Consider the following 25307-nt stretch of genomic DNA (forward strand, 5'->3'; position numbering starts at 1 on the left):
TCTATATGTCTCCAGTATAACGATGAAGTCGCCTTTGGAATTCGAGAAAACTATTCTCGGTGATAAGCCTGTAGTATAGAAGCGATAGAGCGACAGTTATCAGGCACATTTGAACAATTTTTTATACGGCTGAATTTGGGACCGTACAGCTGAATGCATTCGAATGAATGAATCTTCGCAGTTTATCTGTTCGTCTTATGATAACTATCCACATTCTCACTTTACGATAAATACAATCAAGACAGTTTTTATCCTTTCATTGGTACACCCAAACTTACTAAAATACATAACATGACACTCTAATGGTACATTTTCCGCTATGGTCAACCATTCGGAGTAGGTAACATGAGGCGGCAACATACGTTATGAATGTACAATCTGTCGTAACAATAACAACAAACAAATATAGTTAAAGTTGCCACTTCACCCTCTACCCTCTTGCAACATCTTTAATAAATATCTACGCCCACCTTTAATATTTATGAAATAATTTTTAATTAAATCTCTTCAGGATATGAATACAGTTCATTAAGTTTTCGCCCCGTTATAGCCAAGCAATAGATAATTTTCATTCAATAAACTCAAGACACAACGAGAGAAGAAAAAATCTTACCTTTTTCTTATTTGCAGCTGCAGCGGCTTCTTCGGCTGCTTTAACGGCCACTTGTGCAACACCTACACCATCAGCAGAAGTGGCATGTGTTGATGGAGAAGTGGCATAAATGAATAGTGGCAATGAGGTAAAGTTGCGCAACGTATCGCCCGAGTCCTTAAATCGGCGACACAATAACAAATTCTTGGCACTCGACGATGACGTTCCAATCGTACTGTTGGTGATAATGGTGGAGGTGTTTGCCAATGCTTCCGGTTGTCGATGCTGCCGTTGCTGTGGATGTGCAGTCACCGAAAAACCGTCGATATTTGTGGCAGATGCGTTTAAGCCCACGTTATTCATATCGCATCTAATCGAGCCGCACCTTCCAATTTCAGCTCCATTCTCGTTCCCTTCTTCAGCAACAACTTGTACATCATCAACTGCATCGCTGGTAACATCAACAGTGCCACCAATGTTTGACTCTTTGTTGTTGCTATTATGATTTTGGCTAGCAGCTATAGAACCGTTATGATGAGGAGGAGATGATTTTGATTTACAAACCAATTTCGGTGTTGTCTCAGAATCATTGTTGGTGGTTGTGAGGGTGGCGGTGGAGGCGTTCGTTTGCATTTCATTGTGAGTACTGTGGCTCTCATCGGCATCCCCATCGACATCAGGGCATATGGTAACACTTGAGTTGTCATCTCCACCTTCTTCATGGGCATCGTAGTCTGCGAATGTTGCCATAGAAATTTACGCCAACAACCGCTTTTCGACAGCGGTAGCAGGGGAAAGTTTTTGTAGACGCGTTCGAAAGTCACCAGAACACAAATAAACAAAAAAATAAATGAACAAATTTACAAATCCAAACAAAGGGATTCACTATAAAACCGAAACTTCGGCCACAGAGCCTAATTTTTGGGATTCTTGCAGACGAGATTTTGAATTGCTTTTGTTGATTGGTAGTTGGACGGTAATTGTTGTTTGTTGTTGTGGCATGTTGTGTCACATGCGTCATAAAACATTTGTATTTGTTTAACCACCTTGAGTTGGTATTTTACTATTATTTTGTACACTTCTTCATTTTGCACTATTTCCACTGTCAACTCTCAGATGTTGTCTATTCCAAATTTATTCATTCGCAAAACTTCTATACGAGAAGCGACTCCAACCAATTCTTCTTCTTTTTCTCTCAAAGACACAACAACAAATTGTACGACGACGAAAATTGCAGAAGGCGAAAGAACAAACAAAGCAAAGTAACCAGCGAAAAAACCAAGTTTTACGGAGGAAGAGTATAAAGACTGGCGAGTTTTTGCACAGAATTGATAGGCTTCCAAACGTTATATCTTCAGTTTTTAGACTACGAGAAGAATTGTCTGGTTATAATACAATTGTTTTCACTTCAAATTTTATATTTCAGCTCTAAATGTAATTAAAACATTGATACGGACGAAAAAACACAACTTGTCATTGAAAATTAACCACAATTACGTTGCTTTGGACACTGTCATTCGTATTCAACAAATTAAAGACGATCGTATTATTATTGTTGCAAACAGAAACGTAAGCTGATGGTCTCTTTTGTATTATTTTAATTATTCTTTATTTTTTACATGCAATTTGCAATACACCGAGAAGGAATAGGTAGGTAAGTTGACTTTCGATTAATCGATTAGTCGATTTTTTAGTTTGAAAGATCTAAAAATCGTAATCGACTTCTGTTCATGGAGGAAATCGAAAAGTCGATTGTTCATGGTCGACTTTCCAACCCACGATTTTTACATGAGCATTGTTCCTCTACTTTTTAATGGTAAAAGAGAAAACTGTCAAAATTGTTCTCTCATGAACATTTTTACCAGAAAAGTAAGTCCCGGTCCACACTAGCGTGAATTTCATTAAAATTTTTAATGAAATTAGGCGGTCTTAGTTCGAATTTCCCACTACAGCAATTTTATGATTTTACTCTACTATGGAACTCGATCTTGAGACGCATAATTTCATGGAATTTTTTAATGAAATTCACGCCTTGTGGTCCGGGACTAAAGGAATGAAAAAAATGGTAGATCTTGTAGCAATGTCAAAAAGAAACATTAAAAATTCAATTTTCTTCTTTTATTTCACAGTTTTTAATTTTGTTTTGTCAGCGTTCGCCTTTTTCTTCTGTTTTTCGTTCATTTTTTCTTCACTGTGAAATAATCGTCAAACAAATGTCGAAAAATCAGTTCTACCATTTTTTTACCTGCAGAAATTTGTCTGGTAGCCTGTGGTAGAAGAGAACGCAATTATTGTTCTCTCTCTCTCTCTTAAAAAGTGCTTCCAGTTTTACAATATTTTGGAGGTTATGGAACGCCTTGCTGGTTAAAAATGGTAATAGCCCGTTTCCACGGTACGTCGTTCGTTCTCTATTCGTTGTTCGACCCTCAAATACGAATAAATTACTTAATTCCCCACACAAAATTCTATGAACGAACTACGATTTTTCTACGTTGTTCAAGTAGAAATACTCTCCGAATAACGATAAAATGTGTCACATCTCTAACAAATGAGAGCATTTATCGAAATAAATTAATTATGACAGACAAAACACAAAATGTAAACTGCGAAACATGAATGAAAAGTAAACGGTTCAACGATTAGAATACATTCAAAGCATAGCAAATTTTCTATTCTCTTTCATTGCAGTTATATTTTTTGGCCATTGTTTCAAATTCGCGTACAAATCTAGAAACAAAAGTCAAATACCTGCCTGAAAGTCTGTATACACAAATATTGTTTTGACATGTCTCTCATTAATTTTGAAAATAGAAACATCCCAGCAAAAAATTTTGGAAGTTGTGCCTGTGGAGTTTGATTTCACAACATCCTTCGATGCAGTCCACACGGAGTTATGAAAAATGCACTCCGTTGGATACAATTTATAAGCAGTTGCTTTGAGATCCCTACAAAAAACAGTTGGTTGATCCCTACCCGCCGCTGGCGAAATCATAGCTGTGTTCCTTTACTTACCTGAGGTTACCATTTTTCCCATTTGTTACCATTTTTAACCTGCAAAGCGTTCCTTAACCCCGAAAAGTGGCAAAACTGGAAGCAATTTTTAAGAGAGTGAGAGGGGAGAGAGAGCGAAAATGGCTTTCTCTTCTACCACAGGCTACCAGCAAAATTTCTGCAGGTAGAAAATGGCAGAACTGATTTTTCGACTTTTGTTTGACGATTATTTCACAAAATGGACGAAAAACCGAAGAAAAACACTAAATTAAAAACTGTGAAATAAAAGACGAAAATTGATTTTTTATGTTTCTATTTGACATTGCTGCCAGATATACCATTTTTCCGTTCCTTTACTTTTCTGGTAAAAATGTTCATGAGAGAGCAATTTTGACACTTTTCTCTTTTACCACCCTTTCCATTAAAAAAAGTAAAGGAACAAAGCTCATTTATTCTAAAAATAAGAGTGTATACATTTCTAAGAGCTTGTTATAAAATAAAGAAATAAAAACTTAATTTGCGAACATTTTTGCGGCAATTCACGAGACGGAAATTTTTAATAGAGTGGATTGCAGTTGGAGTCCATGTCGAGAGCTAAACTAGTTATGGAAAGGCAACATAAAAAACCTTTAGCATGATGAAGCAAAATCAGATGTGCTTGGATTAATTGGAGAACGGAGAAAGTAAACTCAAATGTGATTGAATTTAATGTAAACTTTTTTTTAATTTGTGTTTATATAATAAAGTTCTTTGTATTATTGCTTTACACAAATATTAAATGCATTTTATTTATTCTGTTATATTTCGCAATGGCTTGCATTTTTATTTTAATGATTTCGGACTACACCAACGATGCAGTACAACAAACCAACAACAGGTAAAACAAATGATTTTTTAGCGTTTGAGAGTGATTATGAACCGTTTCCTTTATTTTTTCAGAGTCCCGATATTTGTGGTGATGCCTATTCATTCTGTGGCTTGAAGGATAAACTCTATCCCGATAGACGAACAATGGGCTTCCCATTCGATAGACGCTTGCCGGGCACTACCCTAACTGCATTGACATCATCTTTCACCAATTTGATGAAAACTGATGTAAAAATTATTTTCAATGATCAAGTGGTCGATAGAACTCAATAATGACAAAGATTGAATTACATAAATTTATGAAAATTGCGTATCAACTTCTTTTGTTTTCCTTTACGTTAAAGAATCTTCAAGTTTTACCACTTTTTACTCGAAAAGCGTTCCATTACTTCCGACAAAATACAATTCATATGAGAACAGTTTACAACTTTTACTATTTTTGCCGGTTTTACTATTTGCAAAAGTAAAGGAACAGACCATATATGTGCGTTCCCGTCTTTTTTAATGGTAATAGTAGTAAAAGAGCGAAATGTGAAAAATGAGATATACATACAACTTTATTCAAAATATACGGGAACGGAAAAAGGGGAAAAACGTCAAATAAATTGGAACAAATGTCAAAGTCTGGCTGGTAGGCCGACTTATAACTTGATGATGCATATAATAAAACAATTCACCGCGACGGTCCTTTGCAACAATCAGAAGTCTGCAACAATGTTACTATTTTTTACACGCTCAAATTTGTGGGTTAAAAATTTTTAGGTTCACTTTGGCAGTTTTGTTGAGATGTGTGTTTTACTTACACATGGCCTGTTCCCGAACTTTGTAAAGTGGTAAAAGTTGTAAAAGTCGTAAACGATGTTCATATAAATTTTGTGTACGGGAACGCAAAATGTGTAAAAGTGGTAAAAATTGTAAAAACTTTTTAGTTCTGGAACAGAGCTTATTTGTATGTAAGTCGGTGGTGCTCAAAATATTTTGTGCATTAGTCTCTCTGAGCGAGTCTTTCCTTTACTAAACCCCGACAGATGAGAATAAAGAGAAGATATGTTGTTGTTGCAGTCACGTTAACGTATATGGGTGATCTTGGCTGATGTAAGTCAAGCTTAATCTCATATTTGTTGTTTTCAAATTTAAAAACAACAAGTTTAAAGGGGGTTGTAGTTAATTTTTTTAAAGAGAGAGTCATTCAGTGCCTTTTTGTTTAAAGAGAAGTGAACATTTTACTACTTTTTGGTATACAGCGTTCCGCTGTGTTGGAAAAAATGTGTAAGGGCAAAACCTAAAACTTTTGTATTTTCCATTAAAAATTGAAATTTGACCTTCCAAATTAAAAAATATTACACAAAAATTGCAAACAGCTACCCAGTTATCAGTGATACATTTCTGTGCAAGATCAAACATGATTTGAAGTTTTTTTTTTTGGGCTGAGTACATAAGCTGCCTTGTCTGCTTACCTTGCTTGCTTCTGATAAAAGAATAAAAATGAAAAGGGCAACCCAGCTCGAAATTTGCTCGGCCTTCTTTATTATTTTATTTTTATTATGTCAGAAATGAATCAGGGCTGGCTGCCTTGCTTTTCTGCTTCATTTCTGACATAATAAAAATAAAAGAATAAAGAAGGCCGAGCAAATTTCGAACTGGGTTGCCCTTTTCTTTTTTATTCTTTTATCAGAAGCAAGCAATGTAAGCAGGCGAGGCAGCTTATGTACGCAGGCCTTTAGAGCTTCATACACTAAAAAAAACTTGTTTGTTGAATTATGCCAAACCCATAGTAGCTGAGCTGTAACTCGATGAGTTTTAGAGATATGAGCATGAAAGTTTGACACAAGATAAAGTAGAAGTCATAGAAAAAATTGAAATTGCAAATTTAGAAAACGCATTCTCTGAGTTATGCCACTCTTTGAGTAAATGAGCGATATCTATATAGGTAACGATGATTTTTCTATATTTAACTGAGCAAAACAAGTTTTTGTGTACGGAAAACTTGTTTCTGTAACAAAAATTTCAATTCGGATGTGAATTTGAAAACGAAGCACATTCATTTGATTTACTAACACATACATACATTTGTCGACTGTCATCATTTTTTCACAAACAGTTGGTTTAACAAATTTTTGATATTTTTGTAAAAATAAGTGAGATAATAATTGAAATGTGTTGAAAACAAAAGAAAATGAACAAGGAAAAAAACAAAATGTGTAAACGGAAAACAAAAAGAATTCCACGATTTTCATTCATAATTTTACAACTGTTTTTGCAGTTGTCAGGACGACTACATGTAATCAACTGTCCTGTCATGTGTAAACGCAGCGTTATTTTATAGCTAATTCTTAAGCCGTAAACACATTCAATTGCTCTGTTCCTTTACGTGCCTGAGGTTACCATTTCTTACCATTTTTAACCTGTAAATGGCCTGTTCCCGTACTTTATAAAGTGGTAAAAGTCGTAAAAGTTGTAAAAGTCGTAAACGATTTTCATATAAATTTTGTGTACGGGAACGCAAAATGTGTAAAAGTGGTAAAAATTGTAAAAACTTTTTAGTTCTGGAACAGAGCTAAAGTGTTCCCTTACTTTTAATAACATACAATTTACCACCACTTTTACCATTTTCTGCCACTGTTACCATTTTTAAAAGTAAAGGAACAGACCAAATGTTTGATTAAACTTGGACGTCATTTCTGATAAAAGAATAAAGAAAAATACGAACTAACTAGGCGTTTACACCAGACAGTTTGTCTTCAAATACAACTCTGATTTACTAACACATACATACATTTGTAGGCTGTCTCCCAGCTGTCCATAATTTTTTCACAGACAGCAGGGTTAACAAATTTTTGACATTTGTGAAAAAGAAGTGAGATGATAAATTAAATGTGTTGAAAACAAAGGAATAAGTACAAAAACAAAATATGTGAACGGAAAACAAAAAGAAATCTATGATTTTCATTCATAATTTTACAACTGTTTTTGCAGTTGTCTGGACGCCTACGTCACAGAAGCAAGTTTTGAGTTTTTGACAATCAATACATGAAGCCAACTGTCCTGTCTTTTGTAAATGCAGGGTAATAGCACGGTTACACTAGAACTTTGTGCCGGGTTAACCCACTTCATGAGGATTTATTTGACGTTTGCGCTATGGAATTGACATTTGAAACCCAAACCCATTGGCTTAATACGGTTAAGTGTAACCGGGGTATATGTTACCCTTGTTTTTCTTTTCTTTTACCAAGTGCCGGTCCACACTATAGTGATTTCATTGAAAAAATTTCACGAAATTATGCGTCTCTAGATCGACTTCCATAGTAGAGTAAAATCATAAAATTGCTGCAGTGAGGAACTCGATTTAAGAACGCCTAATTTCATGAAATTTTTTTAATAAAATTTACGTTATTGTGGACCGGGACCAACTTTAACCAAACGTTGTATGTGTGTAGGGCTTTAGAAATGTATACACTCTTCAAAGTCTTTGGAAGAAATTACGGTTGTTGTAGGGCTTGCTTGTAGGGATCTCTAAAGACAGGGGTACATAAGTCCCGGTCCACACTAGAGCAATTTCAATGAAATAATTTCATGAAAATAGGCGTTCTTAGATCGAGTTCCCCACTACAGCAATTTCATAAAATTACTTTAGTATGGAACTCGATCTAAGAACGCCTAATTTCATGAAATTATTTAATTAAAATTGCTTTAGTATGGACCATGGTGGAATAATAAGGTTTAACGCCAAAACCAGCTGATCTTCATACCAATTGTCAAAATGGGAACAAAATCACATACAAAATGTAAACAAGCAATTTACAGTAATGCATTATTGTGAGCAAATTTGACGTTTGACATGATTTGATGTAACACCTTCTTATTCCATACCATGGACAACCTCGCCTGCTTACCTTGCTTGCCTGCTTCATTTCTTACATTATAAAAACGGCTCTGTTCCTTTACTTGCCAGAATCTTCAAGTTTTACCACGTTTTACTCGAAAAGCGTTCCTTTACTTCAAACACCATACAATTCATATTCACTATTGTTACGGAATTAGATTTAACTAATCTCGGTGTAGACGTTGTTTTATTCCCCGATACGATTTGTACCAAATAAAACAGGGTTCGTTTTAGATTACGTTTCTACAATGCTTTATTTACTTTATTACACTTATTCAGAACCGACTTTAAGTACAAAGCACACAGCCAGTCTCTAGTTAGCACGCAGCTCTTATTTAACCGATCTGTTCAGTTCAACGCTTAAAACACAACTCAACTCAATGTTGCCATTCGTAACTCTATTTATACCCAAAATCTCCTTGGTCTAGAAATATCTAGAACATATGGCAACCTCTCGAATCTGTGCAGCGAACACACAGACGCACATTCGCACTAAGCGAACAACCATACTCACATACATACAAGTAGGCAAGCACAGTAATGACGTAATTACAACAACAAACAACTACACGAAATACAAGAAGTAGGAACTAAACAATAATTACATTATTATGGCAAAACAAACAAAAGAACATTAACAAAGGGTAATGTAACGACTAGAATGATGAAGAGAGTTCTACATGGTAGTTGTTGTTGCTTAAATAAAGTAACTGCGTAATAAAAACTTTACGTTACAATTCAAATTTTTAAATTAACGGAAATTAAACTAAACTAACTTAAACCTATCAGTTACATTCGTAACATTGCCTCCCGCTTAAGCCTGTTCCTCATGACCAGGCACAGTTCTCGTTCCGTAGTTGTAGCAACCAATTTAGTTGTACCCTCTACGCCATTAGCTTTGGACTTTCGCTCTTTTCTCTCCAGGTATCGTGAAGTTATATCTTCATCATCGACATCTACAGCGATTTCGTCAGATTCTGCGCTAGGGCGACACATGCTTTTCTTCTCTTTGTAGCCCACATTAATCGGTATTTCCACATCGGACCATGTCATCACACGGTGCTTTATGTCCAGGTTGATATCGAAGGCGATCATGAAGTCTACACCAAGTATAACTTCGTCCACAATATCGGCCACTATAAAATCGAAATTTACCGATTTTCTACCCATGCTCAGCCTTTGGTAGGCCTTTCCATGCACCGTTGTAGTCTCGCCTGTGGCCGTCCGCAATTTGACTCCATTTAATGGCAATACCTTCCCTTTTACCAAATCCGGTCTAATAATGGACTTTGTTGCACCGGTGTCCAATGTCAAGGTACGCAATACACCATTGATAAAGCCTTTTACCGTTAAGTTGTGATTCTCCTGCTGGACTATGGCTATAGAGATAGTGGGACCATCGTTTTCATCCCCTGCCAGCGGCGCCTCGTGATTGACGGAATTCATTTCATTTGATTCACCTGATGTCTCTCTTTCCAGATTCTTGGCCACCGGTTGGTCGTCGCTTTTTGAAGGCGGTGAGGTGGATCTGGGCCTTGGTCGTTGTAATATGCATTCTCGTGCAATGTGTCCAGCTTTACGACAGTTGTAGCAAGTCTTTCTCGTTTTTTCAGCCCCTCGTTTCACACGCATTAGTGCATCTTTCAGATGATCGACAACGGTCTGGGAATTGTTGTCCTCAACTTCCAGCCTCCTCACGTTGTAAGCTTTAGGTTTCACCAGCATCCTCGCGGTTTCTTGGGCCAGGGCAAATGACACGGTTTCTGCAAATGTTCCTATCGGTGCCGCATACGTCGCAAATTTTATCTCTGCTTTTATTTTTCCGCTTTCCTACGGGCCAATTGTCGGCGGCTTCCACCTTCAGCGTACGGACATCTACAGCGATTTCGTCAGATTCTGCGCTAGGGCGACACATGCTTTTCTTCTCTTTGTAGCCCACATTAATCGGTATTTCCACATCGGACCATGTCATCACACGGTGCTTTATGTCCAGGTTGATATCGAAGGCGATCATGAAGTCTACACCAAGTATAACTTCGTCCACAATATCGGCCACTATAAAATCGAAATTTACCGATTTTCTACCCATGCTCAGCCTTTGGTAGGCCTTTCCATGCACCGTTGTAGTCTCGCCTGTGGCCGTCCGCAATTTGACTCCATTTAATGGCAATACCTTCCCTTTTACCAAATCCGGTCTAATAATGGACTTTGTTGCACCGGTGTCCAATGTCAAGGTACGCAATACACCATTGATAAAGCCTTTTACCGTTAAGTTGTGATTCTCCTGCTGGACTATGGCTATAGAGATAGTGGGACCATCGTTTTCATCCCCTGCCAGCGGCGCCTCGTGATTGACGGAATTCATTTCATTTGATTCACCTGATGTCTCTCTTTCCAGATTCTTGGCCACCGGTTGGTCGTCGCTTTTTGAAGGCGGTGAGGTGGATCTGGGCCTTGGTCGTTGTAATATGCATTCTCGTGCAATGTGTCCAGCTTTACGACAGTTGTAGCAAGTCTTTCTCGTTTTTTCAGCCCCTCGTTTCACACGCATTAGTGCATCTTTCAGATGATCGACAACGGTCTGGGAATTGTTGTCCTCAACTTCCAGCCTCCTCACGTTGTAAGCTTTAGGTTTCACCAGCATCCTCGCGGTTTCTTGGGCCAGGGCAAATGACACGGTTTCTGCAAATGTTCCTATCGGTGCCGCATACGTCGCAAATTTTATCTCTGGATCACGAATACCACTTGCAAATGTCTCAATCTTTATGCGGTCCACCAATGGATGTGTCTCTCCTGGATATGCCAACTGCGCCAACCGCTCTATATCAGCCGCAAAGTCTTGTAAAGTCTCATTTGGCTTCTGGACTCTTCCCCTCAGTTCCATTCGGTAAATCTCTTGCTTGTGTTCACTACCGTACTTGCGTTCAAGAGCAGCCATTATATCTCCATAGTTGTTCCTAGAAGCGGCGGGAATACTCTGTAATACGTCAGCAGCATCACCTTTCAATGCCATCAGGAGTGATACCGCCTTGTCGTTGTCGTTCCAAGAATCTCTAGCAGCCACTGTCTCGAACTGTAATTTGAACACATTGAAAGAGGTAGAGCCGTCGAACACTGGAGGCTTAATTTTTAACGTGTTATGGATAGCTCTCTCTGGGCCGCCTTTGATTTCCAGTTCCGACATTTTCTTCTCAAGGTTCACAAATTTCTCATCATGGGCTAGAACTTTCTCGTCTACAGACAAAATCTTTTTATCCAACTCTTTCATTTGTACCTCCACGTCTTCTACTCTCTTTTCAATCACCATCGTGATGTTCTCGAGTTTCTCGTTAATTTTTCTAGAGTTCTCTTCTAACTTTTCCTCTAATTTTCTGGAATTTTCCTCGCTCTTTCTGGACATCTCTTCCAACATCTTACAGTTGTCAGATTTCATTTCCGCCATAAGTCTGGAAGTTTCTTCATTTTTCTTATTCATTTCCAGCATCATCATAGCCAGCATTGATTTCAAATCGTCACCCCTGGCAGCTACCGATGAAACTTCCTCAACAGTGGATTCGCCCTTTGCTGGTAACTCGACTTCCTCCTTATCGTCGAACTCATATTCATCGATGTTCATTCCACGGCGCTCGAACTCTTCCAACAAGCGTTTTTGTAGTTCGGCCTTGTTGCCAGTAGAACACAACTCCAACTTACTTAGCTCCTTCTTCAAGTCTTCCACTCGTAGATCCTTAAACTTCATTGTAGGATGATCGTAATCTCACTGCTGACACCAATTGTTACGGAATTAGATTTAACTAATCTCCGTGTAGACGTTGTTTTATTCCCCGATACGATTTGTACCAAATAAAACAGGGTTCGTTTTAGATTACGTTTCTACAATGCTTTATTTACTTTATTACACTTATTCAGAACCGACTTTAAGTACAAAGCACACAGCCAGTCTCTAGTTAGCACGCAGCTCTTATTTAACCGATCTGTTCAGTTCAACGCTTAAAACACAACTCAACTCAATGTTGCCATTCGTAACTCTATTTATACCCAAAATCTCCTTGGTCTAGAAATATCTAGAACATATGGCAACCTCTCGAATCTGTGCAGCGAACACACAGACGCACATTCGCACTAAGCGAACAACCATACTCACATACATACAAGTAGACAAGCACAGTAATGACGTAATTACAACAACAAACAACTACACGAAATACAAGAAGTAGGAACTAAACGATAATTACATTATTATGGCAAAACAAACAAAAGAACATTAACAAAAGGTAATGTAACGACTAGAATGATGAAGAGAGTTCTACATGGTAGTTGTTGTTGCTTAAATAAAGTAACTGCGTAATAAAAACTTTACGTTACAATTCAAATTTTTAAATTAACGGAAATTAAACTAAACTAACTTAAACCTATCAGTTACATTCGTAACACTATTTTTTTTTTTTTCATTTTCACTATTTTATTTATTTTAAATGAAATTATAAGGTGGCGTAAAACGCCAGCGTCGTAGTTTCAATCTGTCAAATTTTTGTTATTGTGAATAAATTGTATGAAAAAGTAAACAAATATTTTGAAATCTTGAAGAATTTTCGGACAAAATTGAGTTGTTGTGCTACTTACGTGACCCGGTAAATAGATCTTGGTATTTGGTTTATGCCTTGTTCATACTGACGGTAGTTCGCTCTCTATTAGCCGTTCGATACAATTACAATTTAATTACTTAGTTTTCCATACAAAATTTTCTACATTAGGTTTGTACGATAACTTCGCAAGTAAAAAGTACTTGCAAGTACTCAGCAAGTTCTCAGTAACTTCTCTACACTAATTTTACTCTCTCGAAGCTAAAAATTTGCAGAATGTTATCGAACAACAATTTGCAAAAACTTGCAAGAGGTCAGCTGATTTTACAAACAAGAAGTTTGGCGGATAAGATTTAATTTAACAATCGAATGTTTTTTACGAAAATTATTTGATTATCCATTGGTACAAAAATAATTATCTTTCCATATCATAAATTAACGGCTGGCCGTCCACATAGTGTTCCTCCTACTCCATGGATGCGCCGCTTTTTGCTGGGATTTGATGCCTTAAAAAAAAAAACAATCACCACAAACTACAAAATAAGTTATTTTACAAAATAAGTCATTTTCCATAAATTATTTGAGCTTTGTTCCCGTACTCGTGAAAGAGAGAAAGAGAGAAAAATTGTTGTCACACAAAAGTTTTTTCAAAAAGTTCGGGAACGCAAAAACGTCAAAAAAGCTGGAAAAAATGTCAAAGTCGGCGCATCAGCCAATCAGACGCCGGCATCCATGTTACTATTTTTTACAAGCTCAAATTTGTCGTGTTAAAAGTTTTTAAACAGAGCGTCATTCAGCGCCATTTTTGTTTAAAGAGAAGTGAACATTTTACAACTTTTTTGTGTACGGGAACGCTTTTTCGAGTAAAATGTGTAAAAGTCGTAAAAATTGTAAAAACTTTTTAGTTCTGGAACAAAGCTTTAGTTATCTCCTTTATTCTTTTTTATCTTGTAATTATTTTAACAAAATGTTTGTTTATGTTTTTGCCAAGAATTGCTTGCAAAGTCCGCCACAAAACTTTCGAATTTAAATCAGCTGATCAAACTTGCAAATTCTTACAAGGAAAATTTTGCTTGCAAAAACTTGTAAGTTCTCAGTCACCAAACTTTCCAAAATGTTCTCACAATTCTCTCCAAATTCGCTCTCTTTTACTTTACAAGTTTGTTATCCAACAGCATTTTGTACAAATTTGTACAAAATTTGGGTTATCGTACAGACCTATTGTTCAGTTTAAATTACTCAAAGACTTTGAATTATGCTATGTTTACATTTACGAAATCCACTCGATTTCAACTGTCAATTCCTTTGCGTATACGTCAAATGAAAACTAATCTGAAATCGATTGGATTTCATTTGACGTTTGAGCAATGGAATTGACAGTTGAAATCGAGTGGATTTCGTAAATGTAAACATAGTACTACTCTCCGAACGTCGATAAAATAGGTCCCATCTCCAACAAATGAGAGTATTTATCGAAATAAATGAATTATGACAGGCAAAATATACAATTAAAAAATGTAAAAAATAAACATTTTTAGAAAAACGGCAAAACATGAATGAATGTAATTAAAGCTCTGGTATGAACATGACATTTGGCATTTATAAAAACCACAAATAAATAGCGGCATCTACATTTGAACCATACAATGTCCGGTAATGTCGATAATGTCGGTCGTTAATGAAAACAGTGTTATCAACAAAGAAAATCGAACTCTTCCGGAAAGACAGCTAAAATTGGAATGAAGATGTCGCTAAATGTCTCAATTTAGCAACGCATGTGAAACCGTTACTATCAGCCTTTTTTATACCCTCCACCATAATATGGTGGGTATATTAACAGCCTGTTTCACTAACGAAAATGAAGACGAAAGAAAAACTAATAAACTCGTATATGATTTTCAAATGTTGTAGTCGTTTCGAAGACAAAAAAGTCAATATTGTTTTTGATCTAAATTTAGATCAAGTTCGAAGATGGGATATATCGGTCCACGTTTTGGTATAGCCCCCACATAAAGATACCGCTCGATTTCAGATATTTTGCTGTTTTTAGCCACACTTTCAGACTGAATTAGATTTAAATTGACATTTGGGGTTCCCAGTGACCAATGAACTTCTCCACAAAAAATTATGGACATCGGTTCACGTTTTCTTATAGCCCCCAAATAACGGTACCGACCGATTTCTGATATTTTAACTTTTTTTTAGCGACAAATTAGCTATAATTTGGCATTTATGGTTCTCAGTGATCAAGAAAATTCTCCACCAAAAATGATGGTCATAGATCTACGTTTTGGTGCAGCCCCCATATAGCGGTACCGACTGATTTCAGCTATTTAGACGTTTTTGGCCAAATTTTAAGACCGAATTAGCTAAAATTTGACATTTAGGGGTGCCAGTGACCAAGAAACTTCTACAACAAAAATTATGGACATAGGTCCACGTTTTTTTATTGCCCCCATATAACGGTACCGCCCGATTTCAGGTATTTTGACGGTTTTAGCTACATTTTCTGTCCGAATTAGCCATAATTTGGCATTTAGGGTTTCTAGTGGAACCCTAACTTCTCCGCCTAACATTGTGGACATAGGTACTTTCGCAACAGAAAGAGAACTAATAATTCCATATTTGCTCAGAGTAATTCATGGTGGAGGGTATAAAAAGAACTTAACGATTTTTAACTTGTTGTAAAATAAATGTTGTTTTCAAACGAATCGTTCATAACAAAACTAATTTGTTGTTTTAATAAAAGAAACGCATTCGTCTGATTCGAGGAATATAAAAAGTTTCATTTGCTTGCCGCACCCAAACAAACATCTAAAGAGGGTACTACCAAAATGTGCCTCATCGAAATAATGGTTTTAGACCTCAAGTATGTTTGGACGAAATGTGTTTCAGACAGTTTGTAGTCGATTTATCCATGTCCGTCCGTCTGCCTGTGACACGATAACTCCAAAATTTGGCATTCGTAATATTTTGTCCAAACTTAGTTTAAGTTGGAAGATGGGCCATATCGGTCCACTCCTTCGGGTACCTCCCCCACAAAACTTCAAAATTTTCCGCTAAAATTGTGCGCACGATAACTCTCGATGGGAGTAACCGAATTGGTCATAACATTCCAGGCATAGATCGGGTTCGAATATAGACTATATCGTTCCACTACTTCGGGTACCTCCCACAAAAAATTCGGAAGATGTGAAGTTTAAGAGCACCTCTCGGAGCTTTGTGAAAATTTCCCAACTTTAATTAAAACATTTCATTCATAAACGAACGAATCGGAATTTGTTCCTTACAAAAACGAAAGTGAGTGTTTCGTTTTCAAATTCACATACGAATTGAATTTTTTGTTACAGAAACAGGTTTCCCGTACACAAAAACATGTTTTGCCCAGTTAAATATAGAAAAATCATCGTTACCTATATACATATCGATCATTTACTCAAAGAGTGGCATAACTCAAAAAATACGTTTTTTAAATTAGCAATTTCTATTTTTTCTATGACTTCTACTTTATCTTGTGTCAAACTTTCATGCTCATATCTGTAAAATTCATCGAGTTACAGCTCAGTTACTATGGGTTTGGCATAATTCAACAAAAAAGTTTTTTTTAGTTTATGAAGCTCTAAAACACTTCAAATCATGCTTGAGCTTACACAGAAATTTATCACTGATATCTGGCTAGCTGTTTGCAATTTTTGTGTAATATTTTTTTAATTTGAAAAGTCAAATTTCAATTTTTAATGGAAAATACAAATTAATTTGTTTTTGTGAAACATCTCTCTTAAAGAAGTTTCATCAGAATGACATCTGCTTAAGAAAGAATGGGTTAAGTGATTACACGAAAGCCTGTACTAGTGATTCCAAACCAAAATAAGAGCATTTAATCAAAATATCTTAATTATAATTAGTTTAGAAAACTTTCAATTTCCAAAAAAAAACATTCGAATTTATTTCATAGTATACTGCAAGATTTCTGTTTTTCAATTAGTTGATATCCAAATGCGCTTTTTTGCAACCACTTTTCCCATTCTTACCAGCCTCATCGGAGCCGTTTATGGCATGTTTGGCAAATTTTATTGTAAACAAATAAGAAACGTTAGCCCATAACTTTTTGTGTTTAAATCTCACAATAACTTATAAGCTGTGTTCCAGAACTAAAAAGTTTTTACAATTTTTACCACTTTTACACATTTTTTACCACACAGCGTTCCCGTACACCAAAAAATAAAAAAATAAAATGTTCACTTCTCTTTAAACAAAAAAGGCGCTAAATGACTCTCTCTTAAAAAAAACTTTTTACCAGACAAATTTGAGCGTGTGAAAAATGGTATCATGGTTCCCGCCTTCTGATTGGTTGGTAGGTCGACTTTGACATTTGTTCCAATTTCTTTGACGTTTTTCCCATTTTTCCGTTCCCGTATATTTTGAATAAAGTTATATGTATATCTCATTTTTCACATTTCGCTCTTTTACTACTTTTACCATTAAAAAAGTACGGGAACGCACATATAATAAAATAAAATAATTTAATTTGCACTTTATGAAAATTTATTTAATTCAATCTTCGTCATTATTGAGTTCTATCGACCACTTGATCATTGAAAATAATTTTCACATCAGTTTTCATCAAATTGGTGAAAGATGATGTCAATGCAGTCAGGGTAGTGCCCGGCAAGCGTCTATCGAATGGGAAGCCCATAGTTCGTCTATCGGGATAGAGTTTATCCTTCAAGCCACAGAATGAATAGGCATCACCACAAACATCGGGGCTGTCAAAGAACAAAATAAAGAAAACCTCGCCATTAATAACCACTTTTAAATGCTAAAAATCGTTTAGTTTACCTATTGTTGGTTTGTTGTACTGCGTCATTGGTGTAGTCCGAAATCATTACGAATAAATCGAATGTCATACCCTCAGGCTTGCCCTTGGGCAAAAGAAGATGATCGGGCCAACCACAACCACAGAATTGGAATGCAGCTAAATCATTGGCATTGGTGGGTTGAGCACTAGGTCCCACACGACGTAATGATCTTTCGAAAGGAATTGTAACGGAAGATTCATCAGAACGGCGGCGAATTGTATTTCTTCCAGGATTCACTGTGGAAAATATTCAATATTAAATTCATTCAACCCAACTTGTGGTTCATCAACTTACAATTCACTGTGAATTTATCCATTTCTATAGCCAAAAGACGTTGATCTTCAAGACTGAGTGGTGTTCCACGCTCATCGGTTTTAGGGCATAGGAAAATGCGACAGGTGCCTTTCTTTGGTTTAGCGTTCGAATTGGTTACATTAACAACATACTCGAATGGGGCATGTTGCAAATGTGTAAAGGTGGCAAACACACTGCCATTGGGACCGAAATCCAGACCAGCAGCCAGATCGACGTTGGATTTTTGCCAATAGGTTAAGAGTACATTCGGAGCCGCTGTACGTGAGTTGATCTTGGCCTCAACGTTGTTAATCGTGATGCCTCGGTAGGCCAAATGGCTTTGATCGTAAGGTGGCAAACTGGTCTTGAATTTATTGAAAATAGTATCCAAATATCCATGCCATTTGTAGAAGATAGGATCACGCATTGCAGTCGTAACATCACCCATTACTCCGTATTCTTCCAAATGACGCGCATCGGGATCATGGGCAAAGGAAATGAGATTGTGAACCATGTTATGAAGATTACCATAGTACTGACGGTTAATCGATAAGGACGAAGCTTCAATCATATCACCCAGCATATCAATGCCCTTAACTTCATCCAATGGATAGCGTTTTCCGGATGGCTAAAATTTGAAAAGTGTACGCTTAGATTATGTCACAATCGAATGTCATCCATATAAACTTAACTTACATCTACAACAAAACCTTGATCGATGGCAGCCAAAATACGATCACGCCATCTTTCACATTCAGCAATTTCAAGAACATTATTCTCACGATTCATGTCACGTAACACCGTGTTGGCTATACGACCGGGATATGTACGATTATTGACACTGCTCAGAAGTTTGGGGAAGTAACCCTCGGCAATGGGAGCACGCAAGTTGCTCATTAGTTCGGTACGTTTCAAGTTATTGCAGAAGCGTTCCACGTTGTAGCGGGCTATAACTTGATGATGCATATAATAAAACAATTCACCGCGACGGTCCTTTGCAACAACCTCACGAGGACCTTCAGTGGGATATACCAAATGCCAGTGCCAATGATGCATATTCACTCCGATATCTTCACGGAAATAGGCGAGACGTTGTTCATCCTCCAAATCTGATGCCGTATAGTTCCTTGGAATTTCAATCAGAGACTATGAATTGTAACGGAAAATACCATAATTTAAGCAAATTTTGGAACAAGTACACATGTAAATTAAATTCCTTACACGCTGACTGGGATCCGGTATAAGAGAAGCTTCTTGACGGGCTTCCTGCAACAGAGATGGTTCTACAAAGTTCGAGGGAAATGTTTCAGCAACTGGTGGAACGCGAATATTGCGTGTATCCCGGCGATGTTGAATGGCAACAGAAAAACAATACTGGAACAACACTGGATTAACACGATCCCTGCAATGAAATATTTAAATAATAACTTCGTTTTTCCCCATCGTATCGTCAACCTACTTGGTATAGGCACAGAGCGATGCAAAACTTTGCAGGTCAGGACTCTCCATAAACAAGGTGATAAGTTGGCTAGCAACCTTCTTATGTTGGTCTTGGAACAGAGAGAACTGTTGCTTCTTTCCAATAACTTTGGCGAAGTCCAAATTAGGTTTTCTTGCCAGGTCACGCAAAGGGATCTACAATAAAAATAACTCACACATTTGTAGATAAATATTAAAATGGGAAATTGTCCTTACATAAATACATACCTTTACATCAACATGATCACCGTATCGGGATTGAAGTTCTACATTGGAACCACTGTAACGTTCAGTGTAGTAACTATCGGGCAGATCTAAAGCGGCCTTGCCATTATCACGTGATGTAAATACTGGTTCCAAAGGACGTTGGAACAACAGTTCAAGGGCTTTGGTATCGTTTGAAGACATTTTTAAATTTCACGCAGAATTGCAGACAAGAGAAGTAGTGAATGTTGAAACAATTTCACAACTGATGACCTTTCCCAGTTCAACGCAGTTTTTATAGTGCCAAACAAAACGAAAATACTAGTGATAAGTGCTGGAAATCACACTTTAGCGGTTTCCCTTGGCCCAATCATGTCAACGAAATTTTTGAATTCTGTGGTCGGGTCTCTTACCACAACAATTGATAAAAGTGCGTGTGGTGATTAGAAGCTGAATAGATCTTTGCTTTTAGAATGATATGTTCCGTATGTCCCTTTGTGGGAAATAATGTGTGGATATATGTATCTGTATGCGTTGAATACGAACAAAAACAAGTAAAAACATATCAGTCGACATTGTCAACAGAGATAGATATACTCTTAGCCTGAGACAAAAAGGAAAAAAGCAAACACATATTGATTTTGTGTTAATTCCATGAATTTTTTACACATCGTCCGAGAACGGATGTTCATGGGTTATTCGTCATTATGTTTTGTCAAAATTTAGCCATACAATCACAATTTCCATTTATGGACTGGTTGAATCCGGCTACACAGCCGAAATTCTTTGTAACCAAAATTAATGTATTTAGGATGTTTTCAGAATTTAAAGGCCTTTTTTTAGAAAGATTACGAGCATGGTTTGGGATTCACAGCGCATTCGATACAAATCACATATGCAATTCACCGCTAGTCACATTCATTCATGCGTGTTGAAATTTCAAAATTTTTCATTTCAAAATTTGGCCGAGTAGAAACATGCAACAAGTTTGCTAGCATCTGATTGGCTGACACGTTAATGTTGACATTTCTGTCAGATATGTAGTTTGCAATTTTTGTAATTTTCCATTCCCATACAAATTTGTACTAGCAGAAGATAGGAGAAGAGGACGTCATTCTGCTACATTTTTAGCTCTGTTCCTTTACGTGCAAGAATCTTCAAGTTTTACCACTTTTTACACGAAAAGCGTTTCTTTACTTCAGATATTATACAATTCAAATGGCAGCAGTTTACTACTTTTGCCGGTTTTACCATTTTCAAAAGTAAAGGAACAGACCAATTGTTTAGAGAGAAGTTTTTAGATTACGGAAACGCTTTTCTAGCAAAATTTAATAGGAATATTTCCTGTCCATAGAAATCTATACATGCCAATTTACAGGTAATTCGGTAGGAAAGTGTACCAATACTATACTAAAAGATGGATTGGTCCAACAATATTTTAGGTCCAATCTTTGCAATATCGTAATATTTATACAAGACATAGATAAGGTTCGAATATAAATTATATCGGTCCACTCCTTCGGGTATCTCCAACATAAAATATCAATAATAGGTTAAGAGGTTACCCCCAGTCGTGTAACCCAAATGTCAATTTTTATGATTTTATTACATTATTATACCCTCAGTCTTTAGACTAAAGAGACAAATCGGTCCAGTCCTTCAGGTACTTCCCTCACAAAAGTTCAAAACTTTTCGCTAAAATGGTGCGTACAATAACTTTCGAAGGCAGTAACCGATTTTGCACATCATATAATTTCTACCAGAGGTTCCAATATGTACTCTACCGGTCGACTTCTTCAGGTACCTCCCACACAAATGATCGGAAAAGTGTAGTTTAATACCTCCTTTCCAATCCCTTTGATTTTTGTTGTTACAACTTTTATTCACTGTCCCCTTTATGCAGGTGCAAGTTTTTTCAGGGGCAAGCCCACACATAGATCCACTCCTTCAGGTACCTCCCCAACAAAAGTTCAAAACTTTTCGCTAAATTGGTTGGTACGCACGATTATCTGGACGAAACAACCGATTTGGTTCAAACTGTGCATCTCCAACCGATTTGGTCCAAACTTTGCATCTCCTAATATTTTGTCCAAATTTAGTTTAAATTCGAAATTGGTCCATATCGGTCTTCTCCTTAGGGTATGTCCCCCACAAAAGTTCAACATGTTGGTTAAGGTGCAGTTTAGGATCTGTTCGAAAATTCTTGGGAAATTTATACCAAAGCTACTCCTTGTGTTCTGTTTGCAGCGATATTATGTATTTCGTGGGCAAGTCCATGCTTCCTAACGTAGTGGTACAAAAGATCTATGTTATACTGTTCCCAACTGAATTGACTGTTGAGCGCAATCTGTATATCCAAACGACATAAAAATTTGCGTGAAACTTAAAGACTATCTGTTTGATGTTTAATGTTTTTCTTCGTCTTGGTCATAATGAGCAACGTCTAATCCTTAAATATTTCCAATAGATATGCGATTTTCAGGAAGAAGAAGAGTTACAAGTTCTTGCTAGATGAAAGTTGTCCAGCAAGAATTTGCAAACTCTCAGTAAAAGAACTGTCAAAATGTCTCTCTCGAATCGCTCTCTTTTGCAGACTTTTTGTGTTAACAGACGACTTCCAGCAACAATTGGTACAAATTGTTACAAATTTTAGGGTAACCAGACAGACCTATTATGACGCCTACACCATGATAGGGGTGTGGTGGTTTAATGTTAGAAATTTGTCATGTTTAACTTAAATTCTTTATACCATAGATATACCACACTATACTGTGAAGTTAAAATCAACTATTATCCTAGACGTATCTTGTTTTAGTAATATTATTATTTTTGTACATAAATTCAAGGTACCTACTTCAATCAATAGAAAACATGTTCTTTTTTGCATAATGTTGATATTTAAGGAAGAAGTATGGTAAAGTACAGTTTTAGAGTCCCATGGCTGGGGAGGCTCAAAAATAATATTTAAAAAAAAAACAAAATTATAACTATTTACATATACATATATTAAAACTTATAGTCAAGATATGCTAATATTTGTACCAAAAATAATATTTGAAAAAACTTTAAAGGTGTCGGTATGAGAACATTTCGAACAAAAACGTGGCGAAGGCGCCCCATGTTACCATATAACGTTCTATGAGGCTTCAAATTTCATATGAAAAGTTATATACCCCAAAAAAAGACTAAACACCAAAATTCAGCCAATTCGGTGGAATATTGAGGCAACAACCTTCAAAATACCGAAAATCGGGAGGTACCGTTCAAGGCGTGGATGAAATTCTGGAGATACCGTTCTATGGGGAAAAGTTTCTGGGGGAAAGTTTTATACCAACAACATAGACAAAGTAAAAATTTTTACCCAATTCGGAGTAATATTGAGGCCACAACCTTCAAAATACCGAAAATCGAGAGGCACCCGTCTATGGAGGCTATATAAAGGCCTGGACCTATACCGAAAAATTTAATATGGGAAGTTTTATACCACAAATGATGACTAAATACCAAATTTCAGGCAATTCGGAGGAATATTGAGGCAACAACCTTCAAAATATCGAAAATCGTGAGGTCCGTTCAATGGGGGCTATATAAATGCGCGGACCTATACCGAAAAATTTCATATGGACAGTTTTATACCCCAAATGAAGAACAAAAACAACAAAACATTATTCCACAACATCCCATACGGGACAAGGGAGACTTCTCTCATATCAATGAGTGCACCCCGATTCATATTTAGCTCAATGATATGGGACCTACTGTTTATCGCCGAGTCCGAACGGCGTGTCTTAAGACACCACTTATGGAGAAGTTTTTCAAGGCTGAAATACTCAGAAAATGTCGCCAACATTACTGAGGGGTATTTTGCCACCGTTGAAAAATGTTTGATTTTGCCTGGCCGGGGTATCGAACCCCCGACCTTCTGCGTGCAAGGCGGGCGTGCATACTATTGCACCACGGTGGCACCCAAATGAAGACTAAATATTAAATTTCTCGGGGAAAGTTGCATACCCCCAACCAAGACTAAGTACCAAATTTCAGTCATTTCGGAGGAATATTGAGGCCACAACCTTCAAAATACTGAAAATCGGGAGGTACCGTTCTATGGGGGCTATATGAAGGCGTGGACCTATACCGACAAAATGCTAGGGGAAAGTTGTACACCCCCAGCGAAGACTAAGTATAAAATTTCAGTCATTGCGGTGCACAGTGTCCGATTTTCCGAAAAACCTGGCCAAAACTCTAAAAATGAATGGATTTTGACCTAACCTTTGGTTCTTATGTTTTTCGGGCCGCTGATTTCATTTTTGATATTATTTAACCCACAGGCGGTCATTTAAGGGGACTTTTTGGTCCCTCCTCCTATAAAATGCGATCTTATCGGATCAAAATATTCTACAAATTTGTTCGCCATCAATTTCTACTATAGGTTCTAGAATACATCAAAACTCTATATCTTACCTAAACACCAGAAATATGCAAAATTATAAACACATTTTAGGGTTAATGACGTAATTTATATGGATTTTGGCAAAATTGTCATACAAAGCATCATTTTAGAAGAATGGCATCAAAGACAAAAATGTTCTCCGCTAAATTTCACTATAAGTCATTAAAGAAATGAAATCTCTATTTCCATTACATACAAGGAAATATCGTTATCAATTTTGCCAAAATACCAAGAAACTAAAATAGGGTTGCAAGCTTCTACCATTTCTACAGTTTTGGGAATGTTTGAGTTAAGATCACTTGGAATCCGTGCACTTTAGGTGTATAATGTCTTTGGCAACTTTACTGACAAGAATGCGAGGAATATTTTTCTTAAAAAAATTAAACCTCGTGCGAGTCATAAAGGGGTCTTTTTGGTCCCTTTTTCTAAAAATCTTTAAAATCTCCTATAAAATGTAATGGAATCAGATCAAAATATTCTAGAAATTTGTTCGCCATAAAATTTTACTATAGGTCTTAGAATACATCAAAACTCTAAATTATTACCAAACGCCAGAAAGTGACCCTATCCTATATTCTGACATTCTGAATCAAAGAAAATGTGTACATATCTGCAAGACAAAATATCACATAGAAACGAAAAGTGCAAATATGTGCAGGATGTTTCGATGGAAATTGGTAAAAAACTTTTCCCTTTTTATGAAATGAAAAGTTACACAGCCCAACTCGATCTTACTCATAACTATTTTCATAATTTATTGTGAAAATTGATCTTGAAAAAATTAACAAGTACGGACATCAATTATTAAAGAACGCACAATTCATTGGCGACACTGAACATCTTAAATACGTTTCACATACCTTTCATTACATTTACAAAAAGAAAATATTTAATAACCGTTGTTTATTTTGCATATTATCATAGATGTATAAACAAATTAAATATTGAAAAAAAAAATTAAATTCCAAATAGGGTCACTTCGATCTGCTTTTATACTCACTTATTAAACAAGAAATGTATATATTTTTTCATAACTACACGCACTGGGATCCTATAAACAATATCTGACCCTTTTTAGTGTAAATTGATAAATTTTTTTTTCGAT

At 36.5% G+C, this 25307-nt stretch overlaps 2 protein-coding genes across 6 annotated transcripts in view; both read right to left on the reverse strand.

Annotated features, from left to right (window-relative positions):
• Window positions 1-2276, reverse strand: part of jvl (javelin-like) — a 265268-nt gene extending 262992 nt beyond the window's left edge. For 4 of the 5 annotated variants that reach the window (XR_012408896.1, XM_073958522.1, XM_073958526.1 and 1 more), the window contains exon 1: window positions 614-2268. Coding sequence is in view for 4 of the 5 variants with exons in the window: in XM_073958522.1 (XP_073814623.1) it covers window positions 614-1342 (729 nt within the window). In the remaining variant the exon portion in view is untranslated. Of the gene's footprint in view, window positions 1-613 lie in introns of all 5 variants that reach the window. The other variant, XM_073958524.1, reaches the window with a different exon arrangement.
• A 15167-nt stretch (window positions 2277-17443) lies between these two features.
• On the reverse strand, window positions 17444-20277 carry LOC141390890 (phenoloxidase 2-like). Its single transcript, XM_073963824.1, has 7 exons — window positions 19777-20277; window positions 19529-19704; window positions 19291-19471; window positions 18766-19215; window positions 18070-18697; window positions 17756-18011; window positions 17444-17682 (listed from the first exon to the last, which is right to left on the reverse strand). Exons 1-7 carry the CDS (start codon window positions 19954-19956, stop codon window positions 17484-17486), a joined length of 2070 nt encoding a protein of 689 aa, XP_073819925.1. The 5' UTR covers window positions 19957-20277; the 3' UTR covers window positions 17444-17483.
• Window positions 20278-25307: the final 5030 nt, after the last annotated feature.

Source organism: Musca autumnalis, unplaced genomic scaffold (assembly GCF_047663935.1).
Source record: "Musca autumnalis isolate F117 unplaced genomic scaffold, ASM4766393v1 scaffold_1, whole genome shotgun sequence".
Classification (NCBI taxonomy): Eukaryota; Metazoa; Arthropoda; class Insecta; order Diptera; family Muscidae; genus Musca; species Musca autumnalis.